General features: G+C 42.1%; 1 protein-coding gene across 5 annotated transcripts in view; it reads left to right on the plus strand.

Moving 5' to 3' along the window:
- Window positions 1-1,500: 1,500 nt before the first annotated feature.
- Window positions 1,501-24,002, plus strand: part of KIF13A (kinesin family member 13A) — a 126,741-nt gene continuing 104,239 nt past the window's right edge. For all 5 annotated transcript variants that reach the window (XM_035549741.2, XM_035549743.2, XM_035549742.2 and 2 more), the window contains exons 1-2: window positions 1,501-1,771; window positions 1,968-2,058. In XM_035549741.2, coding sequence (XP_035405634.1) covers window positions 1,717-1,771; window positions 1,968-2,058 — 146 coding nt within the window. In that variant the 5' untranslated portion in view covers window positions 1,501-1,716. The remainder of the gene's footprint in view (window positions 1,772-1,967; window positions 2,059-24,002) is intronic.

The raw sequence follows: 24,002 nt of genomic DNA on the forward strand, positions 1-24,002 counted from the left end.
ATGCCATCCAGAGGGACCTGGACAAGCTTGAGAAGTGAGCCCACATGAACCTAATGAGCTTCAACAAGTCCAAGTGCAAGGTGCTGCATGTGAAAGCAGCCTTGCAGAGAAGGACTTGGGGGTTCTGGTGGATCAAAAGCTCGACATGAGCCAGCAGTGTGTGCTTGCAGCGCAGAAGGCCAACTGCATCCCGGGCTGCACCAACAGAGGAGTGGACAGCAGGTGGAGGGAGGTGATTGTGCCCCTCTGCTCTGCCCTTGTGAGGCCCCACCTGGAGTGCTGCATCCAGGTCTGGGGCCCCCAGCACAAGAAGGATGTGGGGCTGTCAGAGCGGGTCCAGAGGACGGCCATGGAGATGATCAGAGAGCTGGAGCACCTCTCCTGTGAAGAAAGGCTGAGAAAGCTGGGGATGTTCAGCCTGCAGAAGAGAAGGCTCTGGGGACACCTCATTGTAGCCTTTCAGTACTTAAAGGGTGCTTATAAAAAGGATGGAGTGCAAGTTTTTGGTCATTCAGATAATGACAGGACAAGGGGGAATGGTTTTAAGCTAAAAGAGGGGAGATTTAAATTAGATGTTTGAAGGAAATCCTTCACCATGAGGGTGGTGAGGCACTGGCACAGGCTGCCCAGAGAAGCTGTGGATGCCCCATCCCTGGAGGTATTCGAGGCCAGGCTGGATGGGGCTTCAACTTGAGACATTCTCTGATTCTATTTATGATCATGGAGCATCTTTTGTCCTAGAATTCCCTAGAGGTCAGTATTTTGTTCTGGGCAGTTTGTGGATTCCTCCTTGTGACCTTTCCAAACTCCATGTAACTTGCTCGCCGGTAGGACGACCGGGTTCCTTTGTGATAACAGAATCAATCTTCACACCCCCCTGCCTGCCCCCCCGCTCTGCTGTGCACCTCACGCCGGGCTCTGGGCACTGCCCGGGCTCCGTCACAGCCCCTTCATTGCCCTCAAGGCGCTATTTTTTCCCCATTTTTTCACTCTTCTGCTCCCCACTCCCCCATTTTCGAGTCCTTTCGTCTTTCTCTGAGGAGCGAGCACACCCTTGAAGAGCGCACGCCGTTAAAAAAACACAAGAGCAAGACGGGAAGAGCCCACCGACCGTTCAACGGCCGCCCGCCGCCCGTTGAGGCGCCCCACCCCCGCGCGTCAAGCGACGGCGGGCAAAGTGAGGGCAAAGCGCACCGCCCGGCTTCCCCCTCCCGCATCGCGCATGCGCGCCGTGTCCCACAGCGCCACCTCCCCGCCTTTTAGCGCCACTGCAAGGCGCGGCCCCGTTGCGCATGCTCACTGGGCGGCTGCCCGAGGGGGGCAGCCAACCCCCTCCTCCCCCCCTCCCATCCCCGGCTGCCGAAGCCGTTCGGGTGTTTCCGCCACCCCCCCCCCCCCCGGTGCCGAAGCCGCTCGGGTGTTTCCGCGGCTGCCCGGCGGCGGGGCCGCTGCAGGCGGGAGGCGGCGGAAAATGGCGGCGGGGGGCTCGCTGAGGGTCGGGGCCGGCCGCGGCTGAGCGGGGAGGCGGCTGTGGGGCTGCGCCGCCGCCGCCGCCGGGCCCTCCTCCTCCTTCTTCCCTCCTCCTCCCCTCCTCCTCCTCCTCCCTCCCCCGGCATGGACGCTGGCGCTGCGCGGGGTCGCTGTGCGCGGCGCTGCCCGGCTGCGAGGTGCCGCTGAGGGGGGCCGCCCGCCCGCCCGCCGCCCCCCGGGGGAACAATGTCGGACACCAAGGTGAAGGTCGCCGTCAGGGTCCGGCCCATGAACAGGAGAGGTAACCGGCTCCTCCTCGCGCCCCCCTTTGCGGCCAGGGGGATGAACAAGCGCCTCCCCCCCCCCTCACCCCCTTCAGCTCCCCCCCCCGGCTCCCTCCCGACCCCCCGGGGTGTGGGGGGCAGCAGCAGCCCCCCGGGGGGGTGTCGGGGGGCGTCCCGGCCGCCCGTCCATCCCCCCGCCGCCTCTCCTTGCAGAGCTGGAGCTGAACACCAAGTGCATCGTGGAGATGGAGGGGAACCAGACGGTGCTGCACCCGCCGCCTTCCAACGCCAAGCAGGGAGAGAGGTGAGAAGTGGGGCCACAAGACAGCCCCCCCCCCCCTCCCCCCGGCTCCTGACCCCCCTACCGGGGTCTGCGAGGGGCAGGGGGCGGCCGTCGGGGGGCACAGGGCTCCCCCGGACCTGAGCTTTGTGTCCTGCGGGGAGCTGGAGGCGCCCAAAGGGAGGTGCAGATCGCTGTTGGCCTCCCGAGCCTGCAAGCCAATTCCTGGGTAAATGCTCAAAAAATGAGCCGTCGCTTAGGTAAGGATGGATGGACACTGACCGTGCACGCTGCTGCTCCCAGCAATTTCCCTTAAGCGCAGGCTGCTGGTGACTCGGTGTAACCTTTGTGGAAACAAGAAGCAGAATTCAGATGTTGTCCTAGCGATGATATTTTTTGTTTGCCGAGTTTTAACATACTTGCATTTGGTAATTACCAGTTCCTTTATTAATCCCGTGCTGTTGTGTGGAATAGTCTGAGAATACGCTTAAATAATTTGGAAATCTGGCGTCTAGTTGAGATGCCCCGCTAAAGAATACCCTTGGAAATAGTCCAAAATACCAGTGCACTGGACTGTAAAAATAGATCAGAACAGGAAAAGATTTCTTTCCTTTGAGGGAGTGTGGGGAAAGACGGGGAGGCACGAGGGGAATAGTTACGTTGTTTGCTTATCTCTTTGATTACCTGTTGACAGCTCAACTTGGTTGATCTGTTAAATATTTTTAATGCCAAGGAGTGTGAATTCATTTGCATGATTATAGAGATTTTCATCTGAACGAATTCTTGCTACTTAAGGTTTTATTAAAAATATCTTTGAGGGTGTAATAGCTATGAAAATTAGCATGAGGATATATTTTTTTTTTTTTCCAAAGACAATGTCATGGCTTTTATCGTTTTCCAGCAGGAAAGGTCTACACCTTTTCTGTTCTTTCATGTCCAAGATGTGAAGGCCCTCTCATGTTAATCTAAATACTGGAATACAGCTGTAATCATGCCAATTTAACTTAAATCCAACCTGCGTTGTCTTCAGAATCATATGTTATGGCTAACGTGTTGGCTTGGGTCTTGAAAGGTCTGTGCTCGTTTCCAGTCCCTTTCATAGACTTTGTGCGATCTACAAGTCGTGCTGCCTCTGTGCGTCTTAGCATCCCATCTGAAAAATGGAAATCTTGTTTTTCTTGAGACTATTTTAGGAAGTATGCTTTTTCTAACTTTTATTGAACTGCTTATATGGTGTCCATCGCAACACTGCTGTACTAAGAATAATATCGACTCTTTAAAGTGAGTGGATTTGACAGGTACAAAGTGCAACGTTGTGCGTGTTGGCTGCAGGTATTCAGGGAGACTACTCAGTGACTCTTATGAGAGATTGTGTTTTGTGTTTGTCTGGCTTTAATACCTGTAAAAAAAAAAAAAAATATATATATATTTATAAACTCTCTTACCTAGTTTGAATTGGCTTCTGATTGTGTGCCAAGAGCCTTACGGGTGAGTTGTGACACTTGTGTGCAACGTCGTTATTGATAGCAGTGTTGGCAGGTGATAGCTGCCCTGCTTGCAGCCAGCCCACTGTGAGGGTGGAACTTGGCTGGCTGTTGAATGTTTAACTTGTGTGTTAGAAGGAAGCAACTGCATGACGTGAGAGGATTGGAAATGCTGATCGGAAGTAACTCACGTTGATGCAGAAATATGGTTTGGCTACCTTCTAAATAGCAGAGATTGTGTGTAGACTGTTGAGATGGCTAATGGCCATCTAGTGCCTTGTGAAGTTCCTTAATTTTTTTCAGTGTTAAACTGTTGATTTCTGTTTTATTTGTTCCCGTCAAGATAGAGTTTAATTCTCATGATGAAGAATGAATTCTATTCTTCTTCTGTGTGTACCCAAATAAAATGTCTATATAGACCGGTTCTGAATTGCTGAGTAGTTGCTGCTTGTACTTGGACTGGTGCCTTGGCAGGGTTAGAGATGTCAAATGGATTTTTGGTTTTCTTTGTGTAGCTTGTTTTTATATAGCTCAACTGGATTTTTTCTTTCAGAGCAACCGTGTCATTGCAAAAATTACTTCCCTTGTTGGCTGATTAACTGGTCTTTCTGTGCTATATTGCATTATTTTAATATTCTGTTTAGTCTCTTTTACGTTTTTCTTTTTATATGGAGATTTCCTTTTTTTCTAGAGGAATGAAAGTACAAGTTTGTGCTGTGCTTTGGAATTAGAATAAGTAGCCTTCTAAAGCAAAGTTGGTTTCCAGGGCTGCTTTTCTTAATTGAGCTGAAGCAGAGAAACTGTAGTTGTTGGGGGGGGGGAGGGAGAGGGGTGTTCAGGACCATGCTCTTTATTTGCTTTGTGTTCTTAGTTGTAGTTTTTGATGTATTGACAGAATTTTCCAAAGTAAAATTAGATATCTGTTATAATTATTGAAGTGCTGTGCATCCAAAAGCAAACTTTAAGTTTAGGAAGATCGAATTTTACTATTTTTTTCTATTCCATAAGGAGTTTTAAAATGAGGTCTAATTTCAGATGCATCCTGTTAATAGGACTCTGCATTTTATTACAGATACTTCTGAAGGATTTTAGACAAGTTATGACAGTTTTACAAGTGGCAAAAAATGCCTAAAATCTAAGACAGTGCTGTCACTTGTTCAGCTTCCACTTTTGTATTAGTTTGTATTGGTGTTGTGTAAGTTAGATCTGGTTTCTCTATTCTTCTTCTAACAGCTAGACCACACAGCATCTGTACCTTAACAAACACAGCTACAAAATGGTAATTGTTATTAAATGTTTTATCTTTTTATAAACAGCAGGCCTTTCATTCCCTACAGGCAAACAGTTTTAGGATTCTAAACTAACAAAGAAGAAAAAACAAAACACAGTAAAACCTAACAAGCTGAGTCTGAAAGATGGGAAAATCTTTACTGACTGTAGGAATAGCAGACAGTTCAGAAAGAAACAGCTTTCATTAGCTGGTATCAGGTATATTCTCTGGTGCTGGCAAAGATTTTCTAAGTTGATTTGTTGCACTTCATGCCTTTAGCCCTTGTTTTAGTGTTACTAGTAGCATTAGTTTCCTTTATGTCTGCCTAAGTGTGTTTCTGTGTTGTTTTAGTTACCTTGTTGGTCTTCCATACATTTTCCCCCCCAAATTGGTATGGATTTCTCTTTCTTCTCAGAAGGAAATAATGTCTTGTATTTCTGGGAACCCTGTGATTTATTTATTTATTTATTTTTTCTGTCTTCACCTGGGAATCTGAATTTCCTTTATCAAAGTACTCTTCTTTCTGAAATAGTTATTCCAACTAGTCTTAGGAATTTGAATTGTTTCAAAACCAGTAGTATACGTCTTACTGTCATGCTATAAATGTTTGTATCTGGTTGGCATTAAGGTACAGCATTAAATTGCAACTATGAAATAACTAGAGCATGAGCTTACAGGCAGTCTTTCAAAATATCTGAGTAATTATTATTTACGATGGAAATATCACGCCCCTCTCTAGGTTCGTCAAAGCTTTCTCTTGACATTAGAGATGCTATTCTTTTAGTAGGACAAATCAGGTTTTGCCAGGTGCCATCTGTGCTTTTGACTGTCGAAGCAGGCTTTTTTCCATCCAACCTTGCCTTTCAGCTACACTTTTTAAACACGTAGGATCTGAAAAGTTTATTTTGCTTCCCTGACTACAGTTCATGGCGTGATCTTTCCGTTGTTAGTAAACAAAAGATTTGTATTGACAGAAATAATGAAGTACGGAGACAGTAGAACTGCAATACTGTTTCAACTGTAGTTTTGACTAAGCAGAAGGCATCTGTTGGGCAATTTATTACCTTAAAGCACAGTAGCCTTCTGCAAACTTTGCCTTATTAAAGGCCTTGGGTCAAAAAATAAGAAAGAAATCATCAGATTGTGCAGCTGAACTTAAAGTCCACTCTGCTCAGAAAGTATCTTTTTTTTTTTGTCTGACTTACTTTTGGTTTTTAAACCTATTTTAGGACTTGCTTGCTCAATCTTCTGGCGTCATTACTTAGATAACAGACAAATAGCCCCAGTGCCAAATTATACTTAGGTAAAACTCTTGTATCTTTGAATTACTCAGAGTGGCAGAATATATGGTGTGTTTTTTTTTTTTGAGTAAGTTTAAGCTCTTTAGTAAAACAAATAGCTGGGAACAGGTATGTGTATGGGGCCTATCTAGTTCTTGTAGGTCGTGATGCTTCCCAAGATAATGACCTAAAGCACAGATTTTATTCCTAGTTAGCTTGTCCTAAAACTCTTGTTTCCAGAAAGCAGCTGTTGCCTCCTCCCCACCTTGGGGAAAACAGTATTTTGAATGGTCTTTAATAGATGGTCCTTCACGTGGTCACTGTGATGCTTTTTTTTTTTTTTTTTTGACATGTTGCTTTGAACAGCATCAGAGATGAGAGAGGAGCGCGGTTGCAGGGAGAGGATGTGCGTTTCTGGTAATGGTCCCTGTTTCAAACTGGAACTTCAGGAAGCTGAAACAGGACAACTGCTAATTATTTCTGTATCTGAAGGCATGATCAAGAAGATTGTGTCCTTGATGCATATACTCTGAATTTTCACCTGAGCTAGATGGTGAAACAAGAGCAGGCAGCAACCTTTATCTTTGTCTAGAGGAAATTGTAAAAGCAATCTGACTTTGACCTCTTTGGTTAGCTTCCTGTTCGACATCAATGTTCAGGATGTGAATTGTTAACTTTGAATCTTTGTCGAAGAGGTGTGTTTGAGTGATAAAATGTATGGCTGGCAAATGTCATTTCAGAACCGTTTCTGCATTGCGGTAACTCATCCATGCCTCAGGTGGGATACTAGATGCAGTTCCATGAAACCACCATTCTAACACTTGGTTTCAAATTCCTGTGTGCTGAATCCCACGTATTTTGGATTTTCCATGTGTTTTGGATTATGAATTTGTGGCATGGCTCTAGGTTCTTTCTAAGGTCGACTGAGCCATGGGTATGTGGAACACCTGTTACCTTGCCACGTCCATAAAATCCAGACAGCTGTCGGGACCTTGTGCTTTGGTCTTGAAAAGGCATTGCTAGAGGAAACTACCACTGGACGCTGTTGAGACTGTAGGTACGCCGCTAGTAGTGCATAGCTGGCAGTATTTCAGAACAGAAATAACACGCTTGAAGAGAAGGAAAGCTGTTCTTGATAATACCATGCTTGGGCAATCGTTGCTTTGTAGACATTCCCTGCTTCTGGACTGCTATTCAGTTATACTCAAAAACAATACTCAGAATACAGTAAAACTGGGTTCACCTTGAACATGTCCATTTTGTCTGTTTTATGATGTTAGAAATGTCCACGCAGTAGAACATAAAAAGACTTCTCAGATAGGTTGGCAGGCCTTTTACACACGCTTCGCTTCTGTGTTTAGAAGGGGCAGGTACGTGTGCATTTATCTATTATTGCGGCCAGAAATGGGTTTTGAGATCTGGATTCCTATTCAGTACACCTTGAACGTGTTGTTTATTGAAATTACGAATTTAAAAAAAATCCATTTGAAAAGAGCAGCTGTTTATGTTTGCCCTTTTCTTTGGGGAGATTGGGACTGAAGGAAAAGCTTTCGTTTCACCTCCTTTGCCCACCTTGGTATACATTCTTTTCAAAGGAAGAAGACCGTCTCTACAAGATTACCTTTGCTCTGTGCATCTAGTCTGCTTATTAAATGTGCGTATGGTAAAGTTTCAGACTTAAATTGTAGTAGCTGACACGTTTAAAGTTAGGTGGTAGTTGTAAACGTATTGTAGTGGCACTGGCACTTCAGCAAGTGCTAATAAAGTGCCTGCTCCACCAAACTCCTGCCCAGAAAGAAGCACCACCCACAAGCATCCGTTCCGTCCAGGGCTGTGTACTGCAGGGCACTGGGCTGCAAATCTTTGCACATGTTTTTGGTGACGAAGTAAATTCCTTCCTTGTCTCAGGCCTGCAGTGCAGCAGGCACAGGCGGGCATCTGTCATCGAGGGAGCCGTCGTGGCGATACTTGTAGTAGTAAGATTAGAGCTAAATCTTTAAACTGACAAAAAGTACTCGTCGCTGCTGTGGTTCTGAGACATTACCATGTTTGAAGTCCTTTATTTCTCTGAAGCTGGGGGCAAACTGAGTAGCAGGAAGGGCAGCTGCCCCCGGCGGCATTGCCATGTCTCTCGCACGGAAAGGCTGTGTGCAGTGGTGGGAAAGTCCTCTGGTGGCTCTGCTTATTTGGCCTGGCCTGGCCGTGGTGCGAGTCTATTCATGGAAACAATTACTGCCTACTCTAGTGAAATGCCAGCTGCTGCAGCAGCGCTGTGCAGATTCTGTTGCTTAACTGAATAAGGTCTCCAATTGCTTAATTCCTCGTGTTTTGTAAGGATGCCTGTTAACAACTGCAGAGTGTGGAGCGGGCGCTACGGAAGTGTCAAAGTGTCGGCTGGAGACGGTGAATTGTACGTGCTCAGTAAGTGCAGCGTGCAAAGAAAAGGCCCCTACTGAGCAATGATTTGCACCGCAGGACTCGGTAGCAAATTAACTTGAGACCTGAAGCACCGTGTTAACTAAAACAGTTGTGCTGTTGCCTGGAAGTAATGCTGCTGTGTTTCTTTTTACAAGAGACAGTTGAAGGCATATGAGCTTGTTCCATCAGTATGTGACTCTCGATGTTGATAGGAAATTGGGCATCAGAGTTTGAAGTTTGCTGGAGCTTGAGCTTCTTGTGTAATATCTTCATGATCCTTCTATGGTGTGTGCTGGACAATGTCTGGGAGCTGAGGGAGGAGCTCAGGAAGCACACAACAAGCAGATTGACCTTCATACGGTAAATTTGCAATCAGAAAAATGCATTGGTGACAGGGGTCACAAATCAGTGACATAAGCCCAAGATTATCTGTGCTGGTGAACAGTAGGAGTTAGATAAGCTGTTTTTAATTCCATGGGAGGGTGTCCCTTCATTTCATTTACTGTTTTGGAGAAAAGTGAATGAATGGCTTGTTGTGCTGGTTAGTGCTAATTAACTTCTACAGTTATGGTTTTATTTTAGATTAAAAGTCAGCTGTCATTTTTTTAAAGAAAAAGCAGCCCTTGGTCATCAGTCTAATGAAATTCATAGCCATTTCCTGAACTAATAAATTCCTAGTCGTCAGCCTCAACCTTTATTTGGTGTTTTGTTATATCCTAAGCAGAGACATCCTCAGGCATGTATGTGCTTACCAAATACAGCTACATCTTCCTCAGGTGTTAAGTTAGTGACTTGTGAGGTGTAACTTTTCCTCTAGAAGGTAACCTAAATGTGCTCTTGTTTCACATAGGGGTATCGTATGTCATTAGCCCCTAGTCACTAATGATTTATTATCCTGGAGTCACTTATTTGATATTTGAGTGTTACAGCTCAGGACAAAGACTTATACCTCAACTAATCTTTTGACAGATTAAGCCATGCATATATTTTGGCGTTTATTAATTGTACTGTACCTGTTTTGAGGTGTATCAGCCCAGCAGTGAAAAGGTGTCTGAAACATTTCTGTATGCTTCTGGTAAGTGTATGGTAAGCTTCACAGTTAATGATGACGCTGAAGATACAGCAGAGGCTTATTGTTCACTAGCAACAGGGAAGATACTTGTGGTCTCTGTTCTGTGAGCTAGCTCCCACCGAGCCCATGCTGCTGCCTGGTCATGTTTAGGAGCAGCAGAGCTAGTAGGCTGGTCCTGGTTATCCTGAGATTTGTGGCGTCACCGCATCTTCTTTTTGCAGTGTGTGTATATTCCAAGAATTGTAGGCATTTCAAAAACATGAATCAAAGCAGCTGCTGTGGCTGGAATGGCATGCTTATCTCTGCGTATGTTTATGAAGATAGCGTTCAATACGTTAAAAACTACCAGGATGCATTGTTAATTGGGAACTTCATAAGATGTTGTATGCTGTTGTCCAAGTAATGTGCTTTATATTAAAAACAGATTGCTGAAACTGTCAGCGTTTAAATATTTTTCCTTAAAATTTGTTGTTCTAGAGAACATTTTAGACTTGCAGATGAAACGATAGAAAGTGTACATGATATCCTGTTTACTGAGCTTGTAGTTCTAGTTTATTGTTCTGCCATCTCTTTTTATACACAAACATCAATCCTAAATAAGCAGCATTCAAAAGCCTCCAGTGAGATTAAATTTTCTTCTTCTAGCATAGGGCTTCAACATTCTGCATCTGTCTCTTCAGACACTGGAATAGTTCTTGTAGTACTAAGTATACGTATGTGGAGCTGTCTGTTTTGCTTAATATTTCTTGTATGATGACAAGGAACAGCAGATCTTTGATAAGAAACTGCAATACTTGATACTGCTTCCCATGTGGTTTCCACTTTTTGTCTGACTGATTAAAATCAAATCATGTGCAGGGTAGCTGAGAAAGTCTTTCATGAATTTGATTCCTTCAGAATTGAAGGTTAAAGGACTGGCTGTGATGGAAGGGAAGGTTTTATCTGCAAAATGAATGGATTTGTATAGTGATCAGCACCGGTTGCTGTGTGGTTTTTAATACTTCCTAGTTCTTATTTTGTTGAATTTTTACTTCAAATTCACTTTTGCTTTGTGATTCAAAAGCCAAGGCTTGTTTTACAGTAGCTGAGCTTTTCCTGAAGATAAGCCAGCGGAGCGTTTCGGTGGAACTGGTGGAAGTTTTCTATTGGCGAAGCCACTGTATGGCCCTGAATGAGAAGCATCCTGGTCTGCTTTGGAAAGTTTTTGTCAGTATCTGTTGATGTGAGTCTTTTACGTATACAGTGTGATGTAAGTTTGCAGTGCTCCAGACTTGTGTTGGTTCGGTAGTGTCCCCTCCGTGAATGATGCAAGTCCTGAGCATTTTGATACAGTTTTTGTTTCCTTTCTGTCATGCCATGTCGTCATTCCCTATTTTGAGATGTTCCTGAATTTCCTTTAGACTTGATATATGTTTTCACATAACTTCATCTAATGAAATCAGGCTGAAACAGAAATTGATCTTTTGGTAAAATAAAGAAATGTTCCTTTATTTGGTGCATGCAGTTGAAGAGCTTAATATATTACTCACGTATCCTCTGAATGCTCAGCAAATAGTAGTTGAGTTTGGTTAGTTTGCAATTATATAATAGAGTAAAAGAGCAGAAACCGTTTGTGATCTCTCGCATTTTGCACTGTATTGGTATAAAAAAGTGCTTCTGGAAGCTTTGTCAGAAGTCTGTTGTGGATCATCATCCTACTACTCAGGTTTTGCCATTTCAGAGCTTCTTACCCCGACCATGGTGGATATGCAATTCTGGAACAAACTGTCTAGAAAACAATCTGGCCTTTTCTTTAATGCCTGTTAAATTTAAAAAGGAGAAAGTTTTGGATAGTTGACATTCTTCTGGTGTAAGTAAGCCTCAGTTGTACCTGTATTCTTGGTTGGAGTGTCCTTGAGAAATGCTGCTTCAGTATCTGCATGGAAACTGAAACATTAGAAAGTGCAAAAGACGGCTCCTTAACGAACTGGCTGCTGACACAGCAGAATAGAGGGAAAGGATACTTGGGGAGCAGGACTGGAAGGATAACGAAAGGCGGGTGAGAGGTACAGAACTGGGTGCCTGACAATATTACAAACTCCACAAGGTACATATTGGGGGAAGCCAGGCCAAAACAAAAGTATCCTGTGAGCTTTCTCCCATCCTGCTGAAAGTATGTACGAGAAACTGGCATTCTGCGAGGAAATGCTACGTTATTCGTGTGTGTTCTGGTTGAGATCCAAGTTGCAAACAAAAAGGAAAGTCAGTTCTTGTAAACAGGCCATTGAACGCAGGACAGAGCTTACCATGTACTGAGCTTGTCAGGAGCTTCCAAGTCCTTTGTATTTTTAGTGAGGTGTTTATAACATTGTAGCTAAGTGTGTGTTGTATTCCTAATTTTCAGTGTATATTTGTAACACGCATTTTAACACTGTTTTTTTATTTACTGTTAATTAAATGTCCTTCACGTCTGAGAGTCTGCAGAAATTGGCTATGAAGTAAGTGCTCATATGTCCATCTAAGATAGTGAAAGTGTCTTTGAGGATGTAGCACTCGAGTGTTGTCTTACCACTCCATTGAAGGAGACCTTACATTGATTACTTTTTTTTTTTTTAATAAATTCAGTAGATGTTGTGTTCCTCTCAGCATCCCAGCTCCACATCTTGATTCCCTTTTATTCTCAGAAGCAGCATATCAAAGGAAGGGAATGTCCGACTCCCCCATAGTAAAAGTTCGAAGTTAGCCTGTGCCAGTTCTGTTTTAAAATGCTCAGCGGGGCACAGAAGATGAGTGCTGAGCCTAGATAGACATCAGTCTAATCTCTCCTCTTTTGTCTAGCCATTCTTTAGGGTAGGCTGCATCCTCTAAAATAGCTTTTGGAGTTTGCTTTGCAGATGCGAACGTGGCTCTGGGAGGGAAGCTTTTTTCAGAAACAGTGAAGGTATGCAAGCTTTGTGTCTGTAGTGTAATCTCTCCTTACTGCCTTCTGTGCTCACAGATAGAAGCTTTGCATGTGCTTCAAGGGACGCGGTGTTACTTCGTTTGAAATTTCGGTATCAGCTGATCATTACAGAATGACATCTTGCAACTCTGTGCTAGTTTAAACGCAGAAATGCAGATCCAGATCCAGAAATGCAGATTTGCTGGCTGAATGCCCTTAGTGTTGTGCGATTCTCACGTGTCTTCCGAGCTGCGTTTCTTCTGCTGCGTGCTCTGACCCATGTTATTGATTGCTATTTGAGAATTTACTTGAATAAGGCAGAAATTCGTGGCTCATGTGCAAGACACTCAAATATGCTTTGGAAACACGCTGTCACTCGCATGACCAATGTGTTTAAAATGAGTTTTATAAAATCTCTCCAAGGCAGCTCAATCTTAATCTGTCATCTGTTGTAAAGAAGGGTGTTGCAGAACAACTCCCTCAGTCCTAAAAGTGGAATTTGAAATTCCTGCACTTTTTTGAAGGTAGCTGAATCTTTGTTGTGGTTCGGAAAAGGTATTCACATAAGTGACCTCTTGCCTGTCTGCCTTTGTAGTCATTACAAAAAAAAAAAAGTAAATGCCATCTCTTTGTAGACTTGTAATGAGATTTTATAATACGGAATTGCAGAGCTGAGTTTTGAGGGAGGAGTACTTTGTCAGCAGCGTGTATAATCGAAAGAAAATAGCAACGTTAGTGATAACATGCAGTTGTTATGTGGGAAAATGAGCATTGTCAGAGTTGAGTAAGCTCAAGGGGAGTGTTTGATTAGACTAGGAAACTTTTTTTTCCAAATAGGAGTGGAAAACTATGCACTTGAAACATTTTTTATGATTATTGTTCTTTTTCATATCCAAAATAGATGGTGTGTTGTAGATTTGCTACAGAACTTTTCTTATAAATGGAGAAAGAAAAGGACACTATGTGCTTTGTTGTTTTGCTCTTAAAGGGCTAAAGGGGCATGTTCTTGATTCCTTTAAAAATACTACTTTTTTTCCTCTCCCTTCAACTGTTTTTCCATATGAGGCACATCAGTTCTTTGCTTCAGTGCTGTTAATCTAAGGGCCTTTGAAGTGGGATGCTTGCCTTAGCTGCAGCTTCTCCTGTAGCATATCTTTCTAGTCCTGCTCTTTTACTTTCATGTCTCAGGTTGCAGGCGTAGATCAAAATAAATTGGACTGGTCTGGAGTTACTAATCAGACACCAGAACCTCTATCCATTTCTGAAGTAGAACAGCTATTTAAGCAAAAAGGAGGCAGCTGTATCCTTATTACGTTGAAAATTGCTGAAAATTGAGTGCTGCTGCTGACTTTATTAGTGATGATGTTCAAAGGGGGAAAGCTATGCTCGAAAATTCATGCGATAACTTTCATTTGAACAATTTTGAATTCAATTCTTTATTTGTCAAGCCTGAAATATGTTTGCAGTTTTGCCGCATACCTACTTTGCTTCTTCCCTTTCTCATCCTGGTATAACTAACCCCAAACTGCTGACCCTGGTAGTATTTGCCTTCTCAGATCACTAAGTAAAGGAGTGCTTATCGGAGTTCAGAAACTTGTGGAAAGCCGTATGAAAGGGTACACAGTATTTTGAACTGACCTACTTATTCTGAGTCGTCTTCCTTAATATGACTTCTCGTTCTCCTTTAAAGACTTTTATACATTTTTGAGAGACTGCATGTATTTCTACTTCATTTGTTCTAGACTGTTTACCTCTAGCCACTCTGCAGGCAGATCTCTGGGTAGATCACTGAGGCTGGGGGTTATTTATGGCAGAGGTAATGAGGTAAGTCGCAGCTCCTGAAGCAGGACTGCGTTTTGGTGTGGTGTGATGCTAAATGGGGAGTTTTGCAGGGCCTCACCTCCTCCTGCACAGCCTCGGCCCTGGACACCTGCAGCCTGGGTGCTCACAGCAAGTACCTGGCAGCTGCGGGAGATGGCAGCTTCCATTCAGGAGGGCTCTGCTGGCCTGCCCGTACCCTGCCGTACCGGCTGGTCCTGCCTGTCCCTCTCAGCTCAGAGATGAGAGGAGGTGGCAATGGTGCAGTCAAAAGCAATGCTGGGGTAGGACAGGGCCAAAAGTAGGTGGCTGTGGGCCTCTGCTACCGTTCTACTAGTCTGTTTTGCAGAAAGAGCACGTGCTCAGGTAATGAGCATTGATTTGGCCTTGGGGTGTGCCCGCAATGCTCTGCCTAGCGTGCCCTCTGTTAGCTGGGCTTTCCCGTTGTCGGGCATGGAGCAGGAGTTGTAGAGCTGACTGCAGATCGCAGTGCAGATGGGACTCAGTGGGACTGTGGAGGTGTGTATTGACATTCAAGTGTATCGACACGTTCTCCTTAAAGAGAACTTCAAGTACTTCATTAAAGATTAAAAACAAAGTAGTTTGTGTACTTTCCAATAAAGTAGGGTGAAAGTTCCCAGTTTAAATGAAATATGCTTATTGACCTTACTAAGTTTGCTGAATGCTAGGTTTAAAGCAGGGCTGTTGGTAGTACCTGGAACAGCACTGGACAGGAAAGGATATATTTTTTTTCCCTATCTGCTCTGTGAAAGATAACTTCCATCGTGTTACGGCAGTACAGGATCATTTGTGCACACTTCATATCCCTATGCAGAAACTCAGATCTCTGTCCTGACCTGACTCTGAATAGATGCCAGCATGGGCCATGGTGTCCTTTGGTCTCTGGGTTAGCAAGCAGCTGGCTGGGGCCAGTTTCCAAGGCTGACACATCAGCATTCAGGCTCTTTAAATGTATGCAGCTAATCTTTATGGTAAACCTCATCACTTCTGTGCAAGCATGGCCACAGATAAGTTTGTGCCTTTCTCCGTTCTTGTCAATTTTACCCTTTCATCTACTTTTCATCTTCTTGACCTGCTACCTGCATTCTCCCATGCTCTTTAAATACATTATTTAAAATCTCCAGAAATGATGGCATTTTCAAGTTAAAAGATGGAGTGCTGTTAGCAAGTCCCAGCAGCACTGTGCTTTTTATTCTAAATCGGAAGCTTTGATTACCTTTAGTCTTCTGTAGTTGGTACAGCAGCAAGTGTGTTGCTTGTGTCTCAGCTCTCTTTCTGTGCCTTGCTTCCTCTACTAGTAACTTATCTCATAGTGCTCACTGACAGTGTTTTTTTCTGCTGTTATCACCTGCTTTGTGTTTCTGTGTATGAATAGCTTAATATATCCCTCCTGTTCTGAAACTTGTCAGGGCTGTTAGGTTGATTTTATTGTAACATGATCGTGCTTTCTAATTTAGATTTTTTTTTTTCTGCTGCATGAAGACAAATCTTAGTGAAAAACAATCTTTGTTTTTTTTTTTTTTTTTCTGAAACACAGATGTGTGTGTTCTGCACACTGCTGCAGATCTGGAGCTAAAATACTCGGCTAGACCCTAGCGAATCTGCAGGGGGATGGAGACTGTTCTGAAACTCTCCCCCATCCCCTCGGAGCACTCCTTTGCTCACCGTACCCTGCCAGCACCATATCCAGGCGGGGCTGTGTACGTGTTTGGTACCTGGTCAGGCGCTCTCCACCACGTGAAAGTGTCCATGCTCCCTCTCTATTTTTAGAAGCTAGCTTGTCTTTTCATCAGTTTTTGCTTTGTTTTGTGCCTGGAGCTAATAAGTACCTGCTTTTTGTCTACACAATAAGCCTGGAACATGGATAAAATTCTCACAGGTAATAGTGGAAGGAAGATATTTCAAACAAATTATACCTTTCACCATAATAATACAGTAGAGTTCTGCTCTCTGTAAACAAATGTTCGTAAAATGAATTGTGGATGTAAACCTGGTTCTGCAGTCTGAGATCACAGCTCTAAAAACTCTTTGAGGGAATAAATGCTGTTGGCTGCAAGCCAAGGAGGGAGAAAAAGATTCAAGGAAGACTTTGGGGGGTGGAAAAAAAGGAGAAGTTCTTCAGGAAAGAATAATCATATTTTTAAAATACTTGAGCTGCACATGAACTTCGGGCTATTTGAATAAAACTCCATTGAGAATACTGCATGTTGCTTGGACATGTGTTTTAATTGTAGAAGGATGTCTGGAGAGAAACAAATTTTTTGTTAAGGAAACAACTACTTTCTGACACTGGTACGCTGTGCAGGCTGCTAGTCAGAGTTCAGGATGTCTCCACTTGTGTATTCTGTAAAGATTCCTGGGTGATGAAGTCTGCTATCAGTACGTGTCAGAGTTGCATAGTGTAGCAAGGCAATTTGGGACGATGATTATGATCATTGGCAGTCTTTGACCAAACTCTCTCTGGAATTTGGTAGCAAAATTGCTTAGTTCGTATGTATTATGTGTTATCTCTGTCTGTATGTGTGTGTATATATAATTATGAATTATCTCTGCATATTGTCTATATATTTCTGTTGCCCTTAAACTACACTAAGATACGGAAAGATGCAAAATCATGTTTTTAATAAGTCATCTGGAATTCTAGAGGCCAGATTCTACATCTCCTTATTTCCAGTTGTCAATAAGCTGTGTCTGTGTTGTCCATTGCTGCGTCTCTTGGATCTTAATGCTTGTTGGTGAGTTGGGAAGCAGTAGATCTGCCAACCTTTCCCTTTACTTTTCTCATACTCAAAGCTGTTACTTTGCTACCAAAGGCAATGTGTCAGTGCAAAGTCACTGGGCAAGCTCTGTGGAGAGAGAAGAGGCTGGCCTCAGGTAGTCACATTTCCAAAGCAAAACTATCTTTAAGTTAATCTGCTTGGTGACTGTTTCAAGTATATTACTGTGTCTTTATGCAGAGCAATATGTGGGATAAATTGATGAGCAGAGGTTTGGTGCAGCAGGTGCAGCATGTGAAAGGAGTTGTAGTAGGTCGGCTGGGCATCCTTGTGCGAAATGCTGGCTTTTTAGGGAGTGGGATAGGCTCGAGTTGAAAATTCAAATAAGTTTTTAATGCTTTTCCTTATGTTGGCTTTGGTATCAAAGGCTGAAAAATATTAAATCCTTCTCAGAGCTGATAAATTCATAGTTCTGAGGATTTTAGCGCTCAAATGTAACAAGTTAAACAGAGGTCTCTCTAGGCTGTGTACAAGTTTTGATTTATAAAAGCAGGAGATTCCTTTCTTCTTTTTAATATTTGACTTAATGTTTTTGAAGGGGAGACATCAAATAGCACATTTTCTTTTCTAGAGTTGTCTTTTCAGAGTTTCTGAGCACTCGGTTCTCTGGCAAACTCCAAGGCAGATGAGAATGGTCAGCTCTGAGCATGTTCGTGCTGATAGAAGGACACTTTTCATTGTGTTCCCCACTCCTTGAACAAACTGTTCCAGCTGTCTTCATAGAACAGTAAAGATACACTCAATTACAAGTAATTAATGAGACAAATCAGATTATGATGGGTGAGCTTTCTTTTTTGAAAATGAAGGTTATTTAATATCTCTTCTAGTCTAATTTTTCATATGGCAGATCAGACCTGAAGCTCTGTTCCTGAGGAAGAAAGTTGTATTGTGGATGGCTTTTCATGTTGAGCATTAGAGTTCAGATCAATGCGTGAGTGAGTGCTGGAATTCAACAAATAACACATTCAAAATTTTCCAAATAATTTATACCTTAGGTAGCAGAATATCCTTCACACAACCAATAAATGTGAAGTACAGCACTGCAAAGCACTTAAAGTAGTTGGTCAAAGCAGTAAAGAAATGACAATCCTTTCATTGTGCAGCTCCTCTGAGTACATTGGAAAAGTATGAAGGAGAACATACTCCATTGTAGTTCTTTTCCAGGCCACCTGCGGAGGTAAAATACTATATTCTCTCATGAATGAATGCAGTTCACAGATTGCTTCAGGAGACTTCTCTGGTAGGCATGCATCTGCTATCCACCCAATAAGTGGCTGTTGGTTTTTTTTTGTGACTCTTATTGCAATATGTTAATAGTAATGAGTATAGAATGGGTATAAGAACTTATTTTTTAATAGATGCCAGCTAACTTTGATTCTGTAGGTGTAGCTTTTTAATTTACACGTGACTGTAAGGAAGCCTGGGCCTCCAGGCTATTTTGTGCATCAATTCTTAACTTAAAACGTAAAGTTGATAAAAGGAACAAGTAGCAATGTACAAACTATGTTAAATTGTTGCTTTAGGTTGATTTTTCTTTTACAGTTGTGTGAGCAATGCGAGCTTTAAGTATCTGTGAGCCAGGAAAACTTTGCTGCCTTGCAACTGCTCTGTGCAGCTACTGTGGCTCAGCTCATTCTTGGTAACTTGGTTAAGTCTAAGCTTATTAAAAGTATTGAGATACAGAAAGTTAATGGCTGTTTACAACTATTACTATGCAACATATAATAAATTATGCAGAGATAATATCTATGAAGGAAATATTCTTTGAAGGCACTTTATGCATTGAGCACTAGGTTTGCATAGTGTTGAATCTTTAAATTTGTCAGGCCTGTCTGTAAGGGAGCCTTCCTCCCAATCAGAATACTTAATGTTGTAATTTTGGCTTTCTATCCTTTGGTAGTTGAGGTAGTCCCGAGGTTTTCATTCCTCTTACTTTGTTTCTATTTCATTTTCTGCAACAATTCCTGTGGTTCTTTGTAGAAGCCAGGTAATCAGTTTTGCTTTTTTTTTTTTTCCTTTAAAAGACATGCTTCTCTTCGTGGGAAGCAGGTTTGTTTGTATTCCAGAGTAGGTAGTCGTTAACTGGCAAGTAAAACGTTTAGTTTCTAGATCTCTTTGTTTTTCTGATTTCTGTGTTTTCATTATTACTGTTATGTTTTTTACTCATCTTTTTCATTAACCTGCTTATGCTGTGTGATGGTGTTTCTTAACATTTCAAAAGTGGATGTAACTGGTAAGTCACTTCTCTGAAGGGGATGTTAACATTTTCATTACCATTTCCCTGCTTAACTGTTTATATTTTGAACTCCGACAAACAAACCCAGGTCAAACCCTGGCTTCAAGTAGTTTACCATATGGTTCATAGAACTTAAAGGTCAGTGAAGGAATTTCTTTGACTATTTGCCAGAATATCAACGAGTACAAAAATGTTAATACTGATACCTATCTTTTTCCTCTCAAATTATTCTTCATGTGTCCCAAAATTGTTTAGCATGTTTAAATTAAACAAAAAATCTGGAAAAAAAAAAGTTTTCTCAATAGATTTAAAGAGAAATATGAAAGCTATTGCCTATAATGGAGATGTATCATGATGAGACATTTTAGACTTGTATTATCATGATTATACTGAGGAAGTAGAAAATAAGCATTGATGATTACTGTTACGTGCTTTACAGAAATGCCTCAGAAATGCAAAAATCCTGTGTTGTAGTACACATAGTTCAGTAATCATGCATATTTGTAGGGCTGGGTTTGACTTTTTATAATTCAGCCATGGATTATAATATTCTGCACAAATGGTGCAGCACGTTATATTCTTAAGCTGTTTGATACTCAATGGGAAATTGGAGCTATAGAAAAACTATTTTTGGAAGTTTCCTAAAGTGATAAAGCAAGTCATTGGAATTACTGGTCTTCCATAGAGATTCCTACTGTGGACAGTGTGGCACAATTACTGAATGAGTGACTGAATTACAGTAATGATATTGGGGGGGGGGAACACAAGGAGCAGAAACTTGAGCAATGTGGAGGAGTTATGAGCGGAAGCCCATGCACAAGATAATCGATCTGCTTGGAGTTGCAAATAGACAGTTTCATAAATGAAATAATAAAGGAAACTGATGGATGTAAATAAAGGAGTTTGTAGAAAGCAGAAGATTTGAACTGAATTTTGATGCTTTTCATATTCGTAGGTCTCTGCTCTCAGAATATTAGTGAATTAGTGGTGCTGAGAATTTGATATGCATATTTAAATAAGACAGTAGGCAGAATTTCAGTGCAAGAGTACTCAATTACTGAGTACAAGTGGTAAAATTAAATATATTTACAACAATAATCTAGGCTGCAATTATCAAATAAGATGGTTAATTAACCTTTCCTTTTTTGTTGTTGTCCATGCCTATGAACTAGGACCACCTTTTAACAATAGCTTTTTCTTTGATGTTTGCCTGCCTTGTATTTGGACTGTACAGTTTACTAAAATATAATGATCAGAAATGATAAAGAAAAGATCAGAAATGACTTGGGAGTCTGGAAAACTGTACAGGCAGAAAAGAGTTGACTGCTCTGAGAGAAGTTCTGCTTTTTGGAAGCCGTAGACGGATGGAAGAGAGCGTTAGGGATTATGAACAGTATCAGGAGACTTTGTTAGGAAATAGGTAGGCGAGAAAGAAGATAAAGTTAATGACCATTCACAAGAGGATTTCACATCATTAAGAAAACTGGGCATGAAAGCATGGTAGAATTTCTAAAAGTTCTGTTGCTAGTTCAGTGTTATTTCCATTAGCAATGTTCGTGCTTTTTTCCTCAGCCTTTAAAGAGAGCAGAAGATTGACCTGCAGAATGAGCTTGTGAAGCCTCACAAAACCTCTGAAAGTTCTGTGTTAAACTCATACTGAAACAATAGCTTATAAAAGAAAAACTTCTACACAAAATATACTTCTGTACAATATACGTGAATGTGGTGGTTTCGCACCAACAGCCAACTGAACTCCAGCTCCTCCACACCATGCTCTCGCTCCCCTCCCTCAGAGGAGGGGAGGTTGGGGAAGGCAGTGCAATACATTGGTGTGTGCGTGTGTGGAGGCTCAGGTTTTGAGATCAGGATAGTTTAATTAAAGGGGAAAAACAACAGGGAAAGGCTGCATGGAAGTGAAAAGAGAACACTGTTATTCTCTGCTTCCCATCAATGAGCGACATTCGGCTGCGTCCCAGGAAGCAGGGCCTCAGTACGCATAGCGGTTGTTTGGGAGGATGGGGGGTTGTTGGAGGGGGTCTTGAAGCTGTGCCGGCAGGGCTCAGCAGCAGACACAACACTGGTGTGATACCAGTGCTGTTCTAGCTACACGTGCAGAGCACAGCACTGCGTGGGCCGCTGCGGGGAAAGTTAACTCCATCCCAGCTAGACCCGGTACAGTAGATAAAGATGGAAACCACCTGTATTTATAAATCACCTGTGCGCAGCTCCTTAATATGGGATACGCACTGTATCAGTGGTAGAATATTAACTCTCATTTGTCCTTTGAGCTACCTAGAATTTCTGTGCGCACTAATAAGACTTGGCACCTACACTTCAATTGAATATATGAGAAATTTATAGCCAGGTGTGCAATCTCATTTTTAGTCTATGGGCTTCTGAGCCTGGAAGCGTACAGGAGGTGCCCTCACTGTTGTGGTGGCATTATGCTCTTTGCAACACCTTGATAGTCATGGATGGAAAAGTTGGGGGGAGGGGGGGGCTATGACTTTTTTTGGCTGTGTTTTGTGGGGATTTTTTTTGAAGGAACACCCCAGGTTACATGTTGATACATGATGTGATGAGTCATGGAAAGATGGTTAATCCCTTAAATGTTATTAAGGACTTTTGGTTAGGTGTCTGGGCTAGGGTAATCTTTGCGTTTTGAAGGTCTTTTTTTTCCTACCTTTTGTTGTCTGACTTGTGTGCAGGCAGGTGTAGTCGATCTGCATGGTTCCTTTGTGTGCCTGAGTAGTGGAGAGACTTTCGTCAGGTTTTGCAGCACGTGCTGTAATGGAATTAGAGATGGAATAACAAAAGATAATTGTTTCTAATTCAGTCTTCGGTTAGATAGTGATACTCTGAATTCCGGTAGAAATGAACATATCAGTTTGGTCAGCTAGTCAGGAGATTGAACTTCAAGTAACTTTTTCTCCCTTTTCCTTTGGCAAGACATTTTTTTCCTGTAACTTCTTTTAAGAAAAGAAAATATTCTTGCATGTGCCGTAAAAGAAATTGTATTTGTTAAAAACAATAGTTTAAAAAATTCTACTGCACATGTGCAGTATCTAATAATTTGGTAATTTAATAAATGAATTACCAAAAAACTGCACATCCTCAATGAGGTTGTTGAAGTTGTTTCCTTCATTTGGTGGTTACTAATGCCTTCAGTAACACTGTAACTTCAATGAGAAGGGGGGATAGAAAGCCCTCTTAAACTATGGTTAAATTCCGTTTTTAGTGTCTCAGTCATATTCCCCGAGTTGTGCAATATGCAAGACGGAGAACATAAAATTGCCCGGTGTGTCTAAGATAACAGTATGCTTCGGTTACATATGCTTATAACATGTTTAATAACAGTCCATGTTTCTTGTCTGTTTGAAAAAATTAAAGGCTGTGTAAAATTATCATCAGTGCTCAGTTAAGTATTGTTTGAGTTGCACAAATCTGTTTCCCGAATACTTGCTTTGGAGGTGCTCATTATCTGACCGCCTCTTGAAGTGCTGCCTCTGACCTTAGAAATGTATTTCAGCTTGTATACAGGAAGAAGCTTATTGCCTTGATGTAGCTGCTTTTCATTTTCTAAATAATTTGAGCAAGGTTGATAGATACATTTTAAAAGGAAGTAGTTGTAAAGCCTTGGGACTGCTATTAAAAGCAGGTGCCAAGTAAATGGAGTTGTATTTTTTCAGTAGTGAAAAGGATCTTGGAGATGCTTAGTTGCTTCTCAGAGATAAGCAGAAACTTTGCTCTGGAAGGCTGTTGTTAATGAGCTTGACTTTTATTACTGCCAGCTGAATAAGCAGCTCAGAGCAGCTAAAGGAATTTTATATTAGTCTTATACCAGCTGGAGTCAGCACAGATGGCAGTAATAGTTTCCATCACTGGGCAATGATAAATGTCTGCTCTGTTGTAAACATGGAGGAGAGTTGAGTAGACGTCCCAAGTAATGAATTTGCTACAATTTATTAAGAATGTATTGAGTAAATGTAAGAACAAGTTCTGAGGCATAAAACGTTACGTTTTTGTGAACCCTGTTATTATGGGCAACCTTATTTATTAAAATGCTTTTCTTAACATTAATAGATATTTCAGAAGACAGGGAAATGAAGAGTTCAGAAAGGGACAAGAGGTAATGAATCGGGTTAGTGTGCATGTGCAGTTACAATAAATTAGAATCATTTGCATCTCGGATTTGGAGGAGAAAATGGGGACATAATAGTTGGGAAATATGTTCTTGTTCATCAGCTCATGCTGGCGGTGGAGAATAGAGGCAAAGCCTTGTGAAGGGGCTGCAGGAGATTACAGATAGAATGGGCAATGTTTAGCATTGCAGGAAAAAAATCCTGATTCAGATTGAGTTGTAGATGAGGTGATTTAGTTGGAATTGGGTCAGAAGACACTGGTTCCTACTGGGAAGGAAAGATTGCTGTAAATCCCTTAGCACGGTTTTCAGAGATTGTGGAAGTAATTCACAGTAATGAAGAGTGGACAGCTTTTAGAAGCTTCTCAGGAATTCAGGAATTGGTTTGGAAAAAAAGTAGTTCATGTCGAAACATTTGAAATGTGTTCTCTGAATAAATGCATCTGTGTCTGTTGGGTTTAGATTTTATTTTTTGATTCTAAAACATGAGAAAGTAGGCTGCCTGCAGCCGTGCTTTGTGCTCTTTCTAAA

This window comes from Cygnus atratus, chromosome 2 (assembly GCF_013377495.2).
Source record: "Cygnus atratus isolate AKBS03 ecotype Queensland, Australia chromosome 2, CAtr_DNAZoo_HiC_assembly, whole genome shotgun sequence".
NCBI lineage: Eukaryota > Metazoa > Chordata > Aves > Anseriformes > Anatidae > Cygnus > Cygnus atratus.